At 43.9% G+C, this 12,708-nt stretch overlaps 1 protein-coding gene across 5 annotated transcripts in view; it reads left to right on the top strand.

Moving 5' to 3' along the window:
• The first annotated feature begins 446 nt into the window (after positions 1–446).
• ARHGEF7 (Rho guanine nucleotide exchange factor 7) overlaps positions 447–12,708 on the top strand; it is an 85,986-nt gene continuing 73,724 nt past the window's right edge. For 3 of the 5 annotated variants that reach the window (XM_075265281.1, XM_075265284.1, XM_075265283.1), the window contains exons 1-2: positions 448–784; positions 11,147–11,230. In XM_075265281.1, coding sequence (XP_075121382.1) covers positions 620–784; positions 11,147–11,230 — 249 coding nt within the window. In that variant the 5' untranslated portion in view covers positions 448–619. Of the gene's footprint in view, positions 785–10,993; positions 11,012–11,146; positions 11,231–12,708 lie in introns of those variants that run through there. The other 2 variants (XM_075265280.1, XM_075265285.1) reach the window with 2 other exon arrangements.

Genomic DNA, 12,708 nt, shown 5'->3' with positions numbered 1-12,708 from the left:
GAATTTCTGGAGCATTGACTAAAAGACTCCTTACACTAGCAAGTTGAGAGGAAGGTGCAGTGGTTTATTCCTACATATATACTGAGTAGTAGGGGAGCCTAATAAACAGAGATAATGGAGGGCCCTGTAGGCTGCAGTGATCCTCAGGAATCAGCCAATGGTGTGGATTTCCATGCATAAAGAGAGATTAGCCATAGTAACATGACTCTCTGCCCTTCTACTGTGCTCTGAGCCTGTGGCTTCAGATGTGCCGCAGCCTCATACAGTAAATCCAGTGCCAGTGATCTCCAGGAGCCTGGGAAGAGTTCAGACTGAGGCAGTACTGCAGGTTGTGTATGCAATGACAGGCTGCCAGGCCCAGCCATGAAAGAAAGGGGGGCTGCAAGGGAGAGCCAGGAATAGGAGGGGGAGGAGGAGAGGGAGTGGACCTGCTGCATTTTCTACAGCATCGAGGCGTCATCATCTGCATCTACCCAGGAAAGGAGGGATCAGCGACAGCAGCCCGGGCTTCAATGTGAACTACTGGAAAGCAGCAGCACATCTCCTCAGAAAGGGGGAAGGGGCGATATTCGGGGGAGCCTGCGCTGGTTGCCCCTGCCCCCTGTGTCCTCAGTGAGCCATGAATTCAGCAGAGCAGACCGTTACATGGCTGATAACACTCGGGGTGCTGGAGTCTCCCAAGAAGACTATTTCCGACCCGGAGGGCTTCCTGCAGGCGTCCCTGAAGGATGGGGTGGTGCTATGCAGACTGCTGGAGAGGCTGCTGCCGGGCACCATAGACAAGGTAACCCGCCTGTTGGGGGCTCCAGCGCGGCGGGGGTTAATGGCGAGCACCACCACCGCCCCCACTCTGTAAGGTTATGGGACCGACAGCTGGAGATGGAGGAGGTGCCCTCACCATTCACAGTGCAGGGGGCCCAAGTGCTTGGGGTCATGGCAGACAACAGACACACAGTAACCTCTGGTGCCACACTGCTGTGTATATTATATGTGTCTGTACACACAGGATACACCTAGGCCCCTACATCAATATATCTCTACTACACATATATGTCTGCCGTGCCCTGTACAGGTGGCCCCATATATGAAATCTTAGCTGTGATGTGAGCCCATAGCCATGCTTCCAGGGAAGGAGATGGCTATGACAGCTGTGCTCTTTGTCAGTGTGAGATCTCCTCAGACGCTCCTACTGGTGGAGATCCACACTACAACCAATAAGAGACATCTGTGTCACATGCTGCTGGTCATCACATCGCCCCAATCCTAGCTTAGTACATACATGCCGAAATATATGTTCTACCTGCATTTATAGGTGGAATTAGAGGTGTGTATAAGGCAATGCTTGTGTTTGCTGAATTTACAATACTGTATACTTTGCGCCATATGTTTTATTATGACTGAGGTTGTGCATTGTTAACAAATATGTCTCTAATTGTTTCATAGAAAGCAGTAACAAATAGCCATGTATATCTTTTATACAGTACATGACTGGCATCTGTTATATAGGCCAGGATGCTTTAGGTATTACAGTACTTCCATGGTATCAAGGGGTCAAAATGACTTCCTGTGTTAATTTCTGTAGCCAGAGATCAGCATTGGAAAGGACAAGTCAGGAGAAGGCATCCCATATATATTAAGGCCCAGTTCACATCTGTGTTCGGGCCATTCCGTTCCCCTATCCGCATGAAATATGTGGAGAGAAAAGTCCTGCAAGCAGCACTTTTCCCTCTGCATTTTTCGTGCGGTAACCACATGGACCCCATTATAGTCTAAGTGGTCCGCAGGTTTCCTTAGGTAACCACTTTTTTATGCAGATAGGTTTCCATACAGGGGGTCCCCAAGTGGGCAGCTGAACAAGTGCTCCTGTTTTCAGGTGTGAGTTAAAGTTAATTTGTTGGGCCAAGGCGTCCCAAACCTTCCTGCCTTGTTTTATTAATGTCTGTTGCTGTCATCTGTCGTAGGATGACAGCAATGGACACTAATTGTTGAAAGCAATAATGGAAGAAAAGGTCCTACATTCAAGAAAAGTGAAAATCATGTTGGAAGAAAACTTCTGTTATGCTTTAAAACATGAAGGTAAATGCAAACAGATATCGGACAGAGAGTGCTCTGTCTGTATTCTTCAAATAATGTCTGTTGGACATTAATCTTAGGACATTAATAACAGTAGTGTGAACCTATCCTTAGTTGCCTATTTGTTATCATTTGTTTGGATTTTGAGCTACTGGCATCTCTATCATATTTTCAGTATTTCACTACTTGTCATCACTTTTTGATCCTCTGGGTCCTGAAAATAAAGGGGTAGCAGAGTTGATTTAGTAAATGGAGCTGTGCTGCAGTTCTTTACACAAGCAGTGTGGCCAGGATTGCTGTTGTGGAAGAAAAACTTGCAGTATATTTGGTCCATTTTGACACAATTCGGTACTATGAAGTTGTTTTGTTTCATGTAGTTGGTTGTCACTTAGGCTGAGTTCACACGGGGTATTTTGGTCAGGATTTTGAGGCTGTATGTGGTTTGTTCTGACTCCCAGAAAAAAGAACAGACCTGCTCATTCATTTGGGCCTAATCCGGATGGCAGTGCAGTGCATCGGCATCCAGTCGCAGCTACCCCGTATTTTGGACAGGAACTTGAGGCGGCCTCCGCCTCAGATTCTGGTCCAAAATACTCAGTCTGAACTTAGCCTTATAGTATATATACAACCAACCAGTTTAGCCGTGTTTCGACACGTGTCTTTCTAGTACTATTTGGTACCTAGTCTAAAGCGGATATTAAAAATTATCTGGTATTTTTTCACTGTGGAAAAATTACAAATGCAGTCCAAGGTGAACTGAGGTGAATCAGTACCAGGCAGTGGAAGAGGAACTTTAGAAGGAGACACAATGATTAACATGCCCTATGCCTCTTAAAGGGGTTTTCCAGGCTCAAAATCATATATTAAAAAAATAGTAACTTGCTTTCTAATCCACCTCTGAGTTGCTCTCCATAGATTGTTTTTATTTTTTAGGATTCGTTCTGGCTCTCGCAACATTATTCGCGACATGCCAGCCGGGAGAGAGTTCAAAGACATGCCTCCTCCCTCTCATTGGCTCTTCTTTATAGCTGCAGGCTGCCCTTCAGTATTGACATCACCACTGTCTAGCTGAGAGTGATATGTCAGTGGAACTGTAGATAGTGTCTCCTTTAGGTGCTGAGATCACCAGTCTCTGGATGCAGTAGCAACTCCTTTACCATAGGAAGGGTAGAAAGTGCAGTGAGAGCAGTCACATGACCTCTCTAGGAATAGAAGAAAGTAAGATTCAACTAAGAAAAACCTAGATTGATAGTGTCAGTGTGTATTGTCATCTCTTTATAGAATGGCAATAACCTTTAGGCCGGGGCCCCATGGGCCGGAAATGCCACGATTTGCCCGCGCCGGAAATGCCGCGGGAAAAAATTGCAGCGCTTTACAGTAACTGCAAAGTGGATGAGATTCATGCGAATCCCATGCCCACTTTGCGGTAAAAACCGCAGCGTGGACACACTGCGATTTCCAAAACCGGCACAGTTTTGTAAATCGCAGCATGTCAATTATGTCTACGGAAATGCCAGCAGTGTTCTGGTAGATATAATGGTAACAGAAAGTCCGCTGGAGGCTAATTAGCATATGAATAAAAGCGGGCTTATTGAAAAACTGCTGAGGGATTTAACTTACAAAAGGTATGTGTGGAATAACCTTGCTAAAGGCTATGCAAGTATATGTTTAGTTAAAAATGACTCTTCCCAATGATGGAGCCCCTTTAAAGAATAATGTGGCTCTAGGATCAGCTTAATTTTTTATGTGATTCACGTTATTTGCCATTTCTCACTAACATAGACCATTATAGACAATTTGGCAGTCATGCAATATTTCTGGAAATGAATAATCATGTTGACACTTTTGTAACATAAAGAAAAGTAATGGCTTATTTATCTTCATGTGCATCTACATAGACACAAAATATTGACTGGGTTTGATTAAAACTTGGCCAAGGGCAATGTCACACTGGATGAAAACCTCTGCCATTCCATCATTATCATTGTCTATGAGCAGCTGCATAATGCTCGTGTGGGACTGCAAAAAGCTCATATAGAAATTTTTTATTTTTATTATTTGGTAAACGCTTGTGTTGGCTGTAGAAAATTTGTTTTGCTTGTAGTCTTACGGTAGCCACAATCTGGTGTAGGTGTTACTTATGACATAGCTATTAGTTATTATATTACAGCCAGTTTTGGTGGGATATGTAGCCCCTACTGCTACTGCTGATCCAAATCAAAGATTCCACCCCACTTCAATCTGTTAACTTTAATTATGATGATGAGCTTTATCATCATCATCATCATAACCAAGGTTCTGGGGGGGGGGGGGGGGGTTAAGCGGCCGGCCGCCGTCAAAGCGGAAGTACCAGGGGCATCCATTCATTTCTATGGAGCGTGCTGTTCGGATCGGCTGATCCGAACAGTACTCGCTCATCTCTAGTTACCACCCCTTCCCGATCATCTGCAAGGTCCAATGCACCACTGCTCTTCTGCTGTGCTGTGAGTTTGGTGATGAAGGTGAATAATCTTCACCAAATACATCCCCTACAAGCACCACCACTCTCATCTTGCCCCATGCCATGACTTTGAAATAGGCCTGTGACAGACCAGAGACTGCAAGGGGTGGTTTTAACTGCCTCCCTGCTTACACCCTTGGTTCTCACCAAAATTGGTTGCCTTTCCCTACAAATATCTCATGTCTATAGCTGGACAAACACATTCGGTGCCTATTGGCTGATCCTACTGATTTTGGCAGGACTGGCCAACCATCTAATATGTATGGGTGCCTCCCAAATCATCCCTGACAGAAGATGTAAGAGAAAAGAAAGGTCAGACTTGTTGGAATTCACTCACCTGCTTGTGGCTCCCTTCACGGTATAGGTCCACAGCCCACTGAGAACAGCTGATTGGTGGAGATGCTGGGTATTAGAACCCTGCCAATCTAATATCCATATCTAAGGATAGGTCAATTGTATGAAAAAGCTGAACAACCCCTTTGTTTTTAATTTTTTTTAACATGGATTTGAAGTGTTTTTTTTCCAACATGTTTTTTTGTTTACACATATAGGGCTAAGCAGTGTTTGGCCATCGTGCAATGCTTTTAGTGTTGTTTTAGGCAAACTTGTCAAGATAGATGAGGTTGCTTTTGTTCAGTGCAATGTATAGCAGTTGTGATTGGCATTGCACCTCAGCCCCATTCATCTATTTAAAAGGGACTTAGCTGTTAAAAAGCAACTTTGAAGTCTTGTGCAAATGAGGCAGTTGGTCCACTGGGAGTGGGACTTCAGCCTTGGAGCAAAGCTCTTGCTGCTCAGTAGGGTAGGTGATGTCATAGCAGTGAGAGGACCAACTCTTAGGGTAAGTTCACACAGAGTTTTTTTGATCGGAACCTGAGGCTGAGGCAGCCTCAGGTTCCGATCCAAAAAACGGGTCGCCGCGACTGAAAGCCGGTGCACTGCACCGTCATCCAGCCGCGCACTCCGCTCCAGATTAGGCCCAATGAATGGGCCTAGTCTGGAGGGTGGAGTTTCTTCAGGCCGAATCGTGAGGCGACTCGGCCTGAAGAATGAACATCTCACTTTTTTCTGGCTCCCGGAAAAAGCTCCTGAGCAGCTCCCATTGATTTCAATGGGAGCCGTCTTTTCGGTCAGGATTTTGAGGCCATGTGGTGGTGCAAGCAGGAGATGGTAGAGTCTTATGTGGTATGAGTGTTGCTCCTGGAGCTGAGGCCTACCCCGTATGTACCGCCTCCTATGCAGAAGACCTTTCATGTCGTCAGGCACATGCAGTATATTTTATATACCGCTAGAAAGCTGACAGTGTGCTGTAATCATTACACTGTTGGCTTTCTAGTGGTATATAAAATATACCGCAGGTGCCTGAGACTATAAAAGGTCCTCTTTCCCGTTATGTGCCCCGGGGCTGGAGATATTGGTTCCATTACTGATCTCAGCCCACTGTCAGAAGGGCGTTCCTGACAGTTTAGCTGGGGTGTGAGGAACGCCCTCCCCGACAGTACGCATTCATAGCCCTGTAATGTCAGAGGGGGTGTTTCTTATTGCCTAGCGATGACACTGAGCTGTGAGGAACTCCCCTCCAGTACTAGTCTATGGACAAGTACAGTCGGAGAGGGGGGCGTTCCTCACAGGGCCCCATGGGATGTAAACCCTACGATTTGCGGCATTTTACAGTCAGGGCAAAGTGGATGGGATTCTAGCTATTCCCATGCCCACTTTGAGAAAAAAACGTGTAATGGACATGCTGAGATTTCCAACACTGGCATGCCGGCAGTTTCCCCAAAGATATAATTGTAACAGAAAGTCTGTAATTCTGCGATCTTTCTGTCTAAAGCGCTGCTGGAAGTGATGCATTGCTGCTGCAGTTTTTCCTGCAGCGTTTTTTTTTGCTGCAGGACATCCCATGGGGCCTTAGCCTAAAGTTGTTTTTCTCCAAATTTACAAAAGCAACATATATAACAGGTATGATATTTATCACTGTAATGTGTTCTGTAACATGATGGTCACAATTAAATATGCATGGGTAAGGTGGTAGACTCCTTTTAAAGTCACAATATAATGCTAGAAGAAATGGTGGAAGTATAGAAATATAAAAAATTCCTACCTTTCCTCCTAAGCCACATTGCTGATGCCACTGCAGGGATAGTATGAAGACATGACTACTGCCAGGATTTCTATTATTATGTTAAGAAAAGGATTTCCAAGTGAAATATGGCTATTTGGCTATGACATCATATGCAAAGTGACTGCCAAACTACTAGTTAAGGAAATAAACAAAAACACTGTGTATTATGACAAAACCATCTGAACTTAACAGATATAACTAAAATAAGAATACATATCATTTTTATTAGTAGTCCCGGTTATATCTGCTTCAAGACAGATGGGTGTTCTACCACACCATAATGCATCTTGTGCAGATCTGTTAACCATCTGGCACCAACTGAATTATACAAAATGTCAGTCAGGGAAGCAAACAAGACAAAGCAAGAGAGAGGTTATATAGGCTATTGGTTAGCTAGCGTTTCAGGAAACTCTCTTGGCTAATATGAACTGCATGTTTATATCTGGCTAGTATATAAAGCAGAATTCATTCTTCCTAATACTTGTAGCTAGACTACTGTACAGTTCCTGAGATTGTAATCCTTAGAACTATTGTGCACCGTTTGGAGAGGTTACCACGCAAACCACAGTAGGATCCTATTACTTGTTTTCCTGCAGTTCATGGCTTTCCACCATCTGGTGCAGTGAACTTCACTGGTTCACCGTAGAGAAGCTGCTGGTAAATTACAGTTCCAAATATTAGTCCATTGAACATGAGCATAACAATAGGGCGTGCAGAGGCTGCTCATGCACCTGGCCCAAGTACCACGAAAGGGAATATCAATGTGTATTATCCAATTACTGTGACATCATTGTGCGCTATAGTATTGTATTGTGATGCCATGTTTATCCCTGTACATTTACATTTCTATACTCTGTATCATTTATTATCCCTCTTCTGTGGCATAGTTTCTTTGACATCACTATGCATATTATTCCCATACTATGATATTACTGCATTCTAATATCCTATGAGTTCATTGTTGATTATTTATACTGTGATATTACTGTGTTTATTGTTCCTGTTGTGTGACATCTGCTTGCACTGTATATCAGCGGTGTATTGTGATACATTGTACACTGTTCAATAATACCTTCCCATTAGTGTGTTTATTATACTTGTGGTTACACTACTGTGTCTATTGCCCTTATATTGTATTTATAATCCCTGTAATGTGATACCAATGTTTGTTTAAGGCTAAGGAAATAATGCTTTTTTGTTGCAGATTTTGTTGTGTGTTGGTTTTATTTAGCCAAACCCAGAAGTGGCTACAAAAGGAATGGGAAATATTCCGGAATTTTTTATATTTTGCTCTTCTGCTTAGTCCACTCTTGGTTTTGGCTTGAGAAATCTGCAACAAAATATTAGCTTTTCTGCAATGTGGAGCCTTAGCCTAAAGGGGTATACCCATCTTAGGCCCGGTTCTCATCTGCGTTCGGGCCATTCTGTTCCCCTATCTGTATGAAATATGCAATAAGCCCTGTAAGTGGCACTTTTCTCTCCCCATTTTTCATGGGGATAACACACACCCCATTAAAGTCTATGGGGTGTGCGAGTTTCCTTAGATAACCGCTTTTTTATGTGGATAGGTTTCTATTTGGTGAGACTGCTTGGCAAAACCCGAATGCATTTGTGAACTGGGCCTTAGATACACTGTAATGGACAAAACAGCTGTGAGAATTTTTGCCCAGTCGCCCAGAAGAGCATTTGTGGGGTCAGATGCTAAAATTGTGAAAAAGCAAAACTTGTCCCCCCAGTAGCTTTCCGTGAAAGGGGGCTATTCACAGGACAGAAGTTTTGATGGTCCAATTCAGTAGTGCAGCCATGCTGAGCATGTATGTGTATAGGGAGTACAGCTGTGCATGTCTATGGCCAGCTTTGTCCTGACATATCCTTTGTTCCATGTGGTGATACCAGAGCTGACAGAATGGCTTGGCTGAAGTGAATGTGTATGTTTATGGGGTTGTCTTTTGGCTTGCTTTCAATCACATTACATAGTAGGAAATATATGGCTTCCAGATCTTATGTGTGGCTACAAGTCTGCACAGTATATTATAAGAGTTGTAACTGCCATGTGTGACCAGGCTCTGAAATTATGTGTATGGTGTTTCCAGTGTTTTGCTGACATGATGTATATGGTGTTGTCAGTCCTGACATTATGTGTATGGTGTTTTCAGTGTTTAGCTGACACGATGTGTATGGTGTTGTCAGTGTTTAGCTGACATGATGTGTATGGTGTTGTCAGTGTTTTGCTGACATGATGTGTATGGTGTTGTCAGTGTTATAGCTGACATGATGTGTATGGTGTTGTCAGTCCTGACATTATGTGTATGGTGTTGTCAGTGTTTAGCTGACATGATGTGTATGGTGTTGTCAGTGTTTTGCTGACATGATGTGTATGGTGTTGTCAGTGTTTTGCTGACACAATGTGTATGGTGTTGTCAGTGTTTAGCTGACATCGTGACATGATGTGTATGGTGTTGTTAGTGTTAAGCTGGCATGATGTGTATGGTGTTGTCAGTATTTGGCTGACATGATGTGTATGGTGTTGTCAGTATTTGGCTGACATGATGTGTATGGTGTTGTCAGTGTTTAGCTGACACGATGTGTATGGTGTTGTCAGTGTTTAGCTGACATGATGTGTATGGTGTTGTCAGTGTCTAGCTGACACGATGTGTATGGTGTTGTCAGTGTTTAGCTGACATGATATGTATGGTGTTGTCAGTCCTGACATGATGTGTATGGTGTTGTCAGTATTTAGCTGACACGATGTGTATGGTGTTGTCAGTATTTAGCTGACATGATGTGTATGGTGTTGTCAGTGTTTAGCTGACATGATGTGTATGGTGTTGTCAGTATTTGGCTGACATGATGTGTATGGTGTTGTCAGTGTTTAGCTGACACGATGTGTATGGTGTTGTCAGTGTTTAGCTGACACGATGTGTATGGTGTTGTCAGTATTTAGCTGACATGATGTGTATGGTGTTGTCAGTGTTTAGCTGACACGATGTGTATGGTGTTGTCAGTGTTTAGCTGACATGATGTGTATGGTGTTGTCCGTGTTTAGCTGACACGATGTGTATGGTGTTGTCAGTCCTGACATGATGTGTATGGTGTTGTCAGTGTTTAGCTGACATGATGTGTATGGTGTTGTCAGTATTTAGCTGACATGATGTGTATGGTGTTGTCAGTGTTTAGCTGACATGATGTGTATGGTGTTGTCAGTATTTGGCTGACATGATGTGTATGGTGTTGTCAGTGTTTAGCTGACACGATGTGTATGGTGTTGTCAGTGTTTAGCTGACACGATGTGTATGGTGTTGTCAGTATTTAGCTGACATGATGTGTATGGTGTTGTCAGTGTTTAGCTGACACGATGTGTATGGTGTTGTCAGTGTTTAGCTGACATGATGTGTATGGTGTTGTCCGTGTTTAGCTGACACGATGTGTATGGTGTTGTCAGTCCTGACATGATGTGTATGGTGTTGTCAGTGTTTAGCTGACATGATGTGTATGGTGTTGTCAGTATTTGGCTGACATGATGTGTATGGTGTTGTCAGTGTTTAGCTGACATGATGTGTATGGTGTTTCCAGTGTTTTGCTGACATGATGTGTATGGTGTTGTCAGTGTTTAGCTGACATGATGTGTATGGTGTTGTCAGTGTTTAGCTGACATGATGTGTATGGTGTTTCCAGTGTTTAGCTGACATGATGTGTATGGTGTTGTCAGTATTTGGCTGACATGATGTGTATGGTGTTGTCAGTGTTTAGCTGACATGATGTGTATGGTGTTGTCAGTATTTGGCTGACATGATGTGTATGGTGTTTCCAGTGTTTAGCTGACATGATGTGTATGGTGTTTCCAGTGTTTTGCTGACATGATGTGTATGGTGTTGTCAGTGTTTAGCTGACATGATGTGTATGGTGTTGTCAGTGTTTAGCTGACATGATGTGTATGGTGTTGTCAGCCCTGACACGATGTGTATGGTGTTGTCAGTCCTGACACGATGTGTATGGTGTTGTCAGCCCTGACATGATGTGTATGGTGTTGTCAGTCCTGACACGATGTGTATGGTGTTGTCAGTGTTTAGCTGTCATGATGTGCATGGTGTTGCCAGTGTTTTGGTGTGGCTGCCTCAGGGCGCTGGGCTCCGGCAGTGACGGGGTTAAGGAGCAGGTTTCATCCGCAGCTCCTCAGGTAATGCGGCTCCCGGCCCCGGCTCTGCACGGAGTGTGGGAGGCCGTGTCTTCCCTGACGTCACTTCCGGAGCTGGGATTTGCTTCCTGGTGGATTTTAGGAAAGAAGCCGCAGAGTGAGGAGAGAAATCTATAAGGTGCAAATCACAACAAGTCACTGCACGTGTATAGCGAGCGCCAGAATCTCCGCAAATGTCTTATATACAGTGTAAAGTAGTCCCGGCAGAGTGACCCGGTCCTGCCTCTAACCCGGTGTCTGTCTGTACCCGCAGGTGTACCCGGAACCGCGCACCGAGACCGAGTGCCTGGGCAATATCAGGGAGTTCCTGAAGGGCTGCAGCCACTTCAACTTGGAGGTGAGTGTCCATGTGTCCCAGCCTCCTGCTGTCACATTGTTATGTGTCTGTATAATAGGGGCAGACATAGCACCCCATGAGTGACAGTGGGGTAAGGGCATCTGAAATTTCCCCATTGTGGGACCGTTAAAGGATTATCTTATCTTATATAACATGTTGTTTTATTTGTTTCATTAGAGATGAGCAGCCACAAAGCTGTTTCCATACTGGATATCCCCTTTCCTTATTGCTGTGATATCACTGCTGAATAAGCATTGGACTAACATCTAATGCTGTGTTCACACTTGCAATGTGGCTTCCTTTTATTATAGAAACCACAAGGCAGTGTCAGATCCATCATATGTCAGATACCGCCCAAGAGTTATCATTGACTTATAACAGAGAGGATGGTGGTACCTGTTTTTTTTTTTTTTACTAATGCTATATGCTGAGAGATATTTTTCCTGTCAAATCTGGCAGACTTTGTGACAATTCCCCAGCACCAATGAGAACATTGTCCAAAGTCTATAGTATCAGGAAATGCTAGTATTAAAGGGGTTTTCTGGGCCAGGTGTGAAAACAAATGGAGGACAAGGAAAGGGTTAAAATAGCCAGAGAGACCACGGTCACTTGTCCTAAGCCCCACTGTCTCAGGTGTCTCCACCACCATGTGGCTGTTACAGCCAATCAATGCTCAAGTGCGGATGAACAGGTCATGACCTGAGAGGTTCACCTGGGACAGGTGAGTAGGTAACCTTGTGTTATTTCAAGTCCTTTCCTTGATTTTCACATTTGGAGCAGAAGACTCCTTTAAGGCTTTCTGCATGTAGGGGAGTGCAAGCCAGGGGATTCTGTCCATACATCATCCAAATTGCATGACCTGAACCCAGTCAGGAGACCTCAACTCCCTACGTCATAGCAATCTCTAATGCTAGGAGTTCCTCCTGGGGAAGCAGAGACTACTAGCATTATGAATCCTTATGATGCATAGAGTCCGTGTCTCCTGACCAGATTCAGTATGGGAAATGTCGGCAAGATATTTATCTCCATGTTTGCCTGTGTGCAGGAGATCTAAATCCCATTTCACAACTATCCATGGGTTTCCGTTTAGGGAGTCTGCTTGTGGACCCCCGAATGGAAACCTAATTTGCATAAAAAAAGCAATTGCCTAAGGAAACACACAGACCCCATACGAACTATATTGGGTCCTTGTAGTTTCCTCTCGGTTTCTGCATGAAAAACGCGGAGAGAAAAATACTACTTGCAGGAATTTTCTCTCCATATTTTTCATGCGGAGAGGGGAATGGAATGGCCCGAACATAGGTGTGAACCGAGCCTAACTCCACTGAAACACTCACATTTAGTTGCTGATGTTGTTAAGTTCTAGGTTACATATTAGATCTGTTTAGACTATATTCACACGTTGATATAAGTTATAATCAAGTTTTATTAAAGCTTTATATGGAACAAAACAAATGCAGAATGTAAGCACAGGAATA

The sequence above is a fragment of the Leptodactylus fuscus genome, chromosome 2 (assembly GCF_031893055.1).
Source record: "Leptodactylus fuscus isolate aLepFus1 chromosome 2, aLepFus1.hap2, whole genome shotgun sequence".
Taxonomy (NCBI): domain Eukaryota; kingdom Metazoa; phylum Chordata; class Amphibia; order Anura; family Leptodactylidae; genus Leptodactylus; species Leptodactylus fuscus.
Note: the sequence above shows the minus strand (reverse complement) of the source record. Positions and strands in the feature narration are given on the sequence as shown.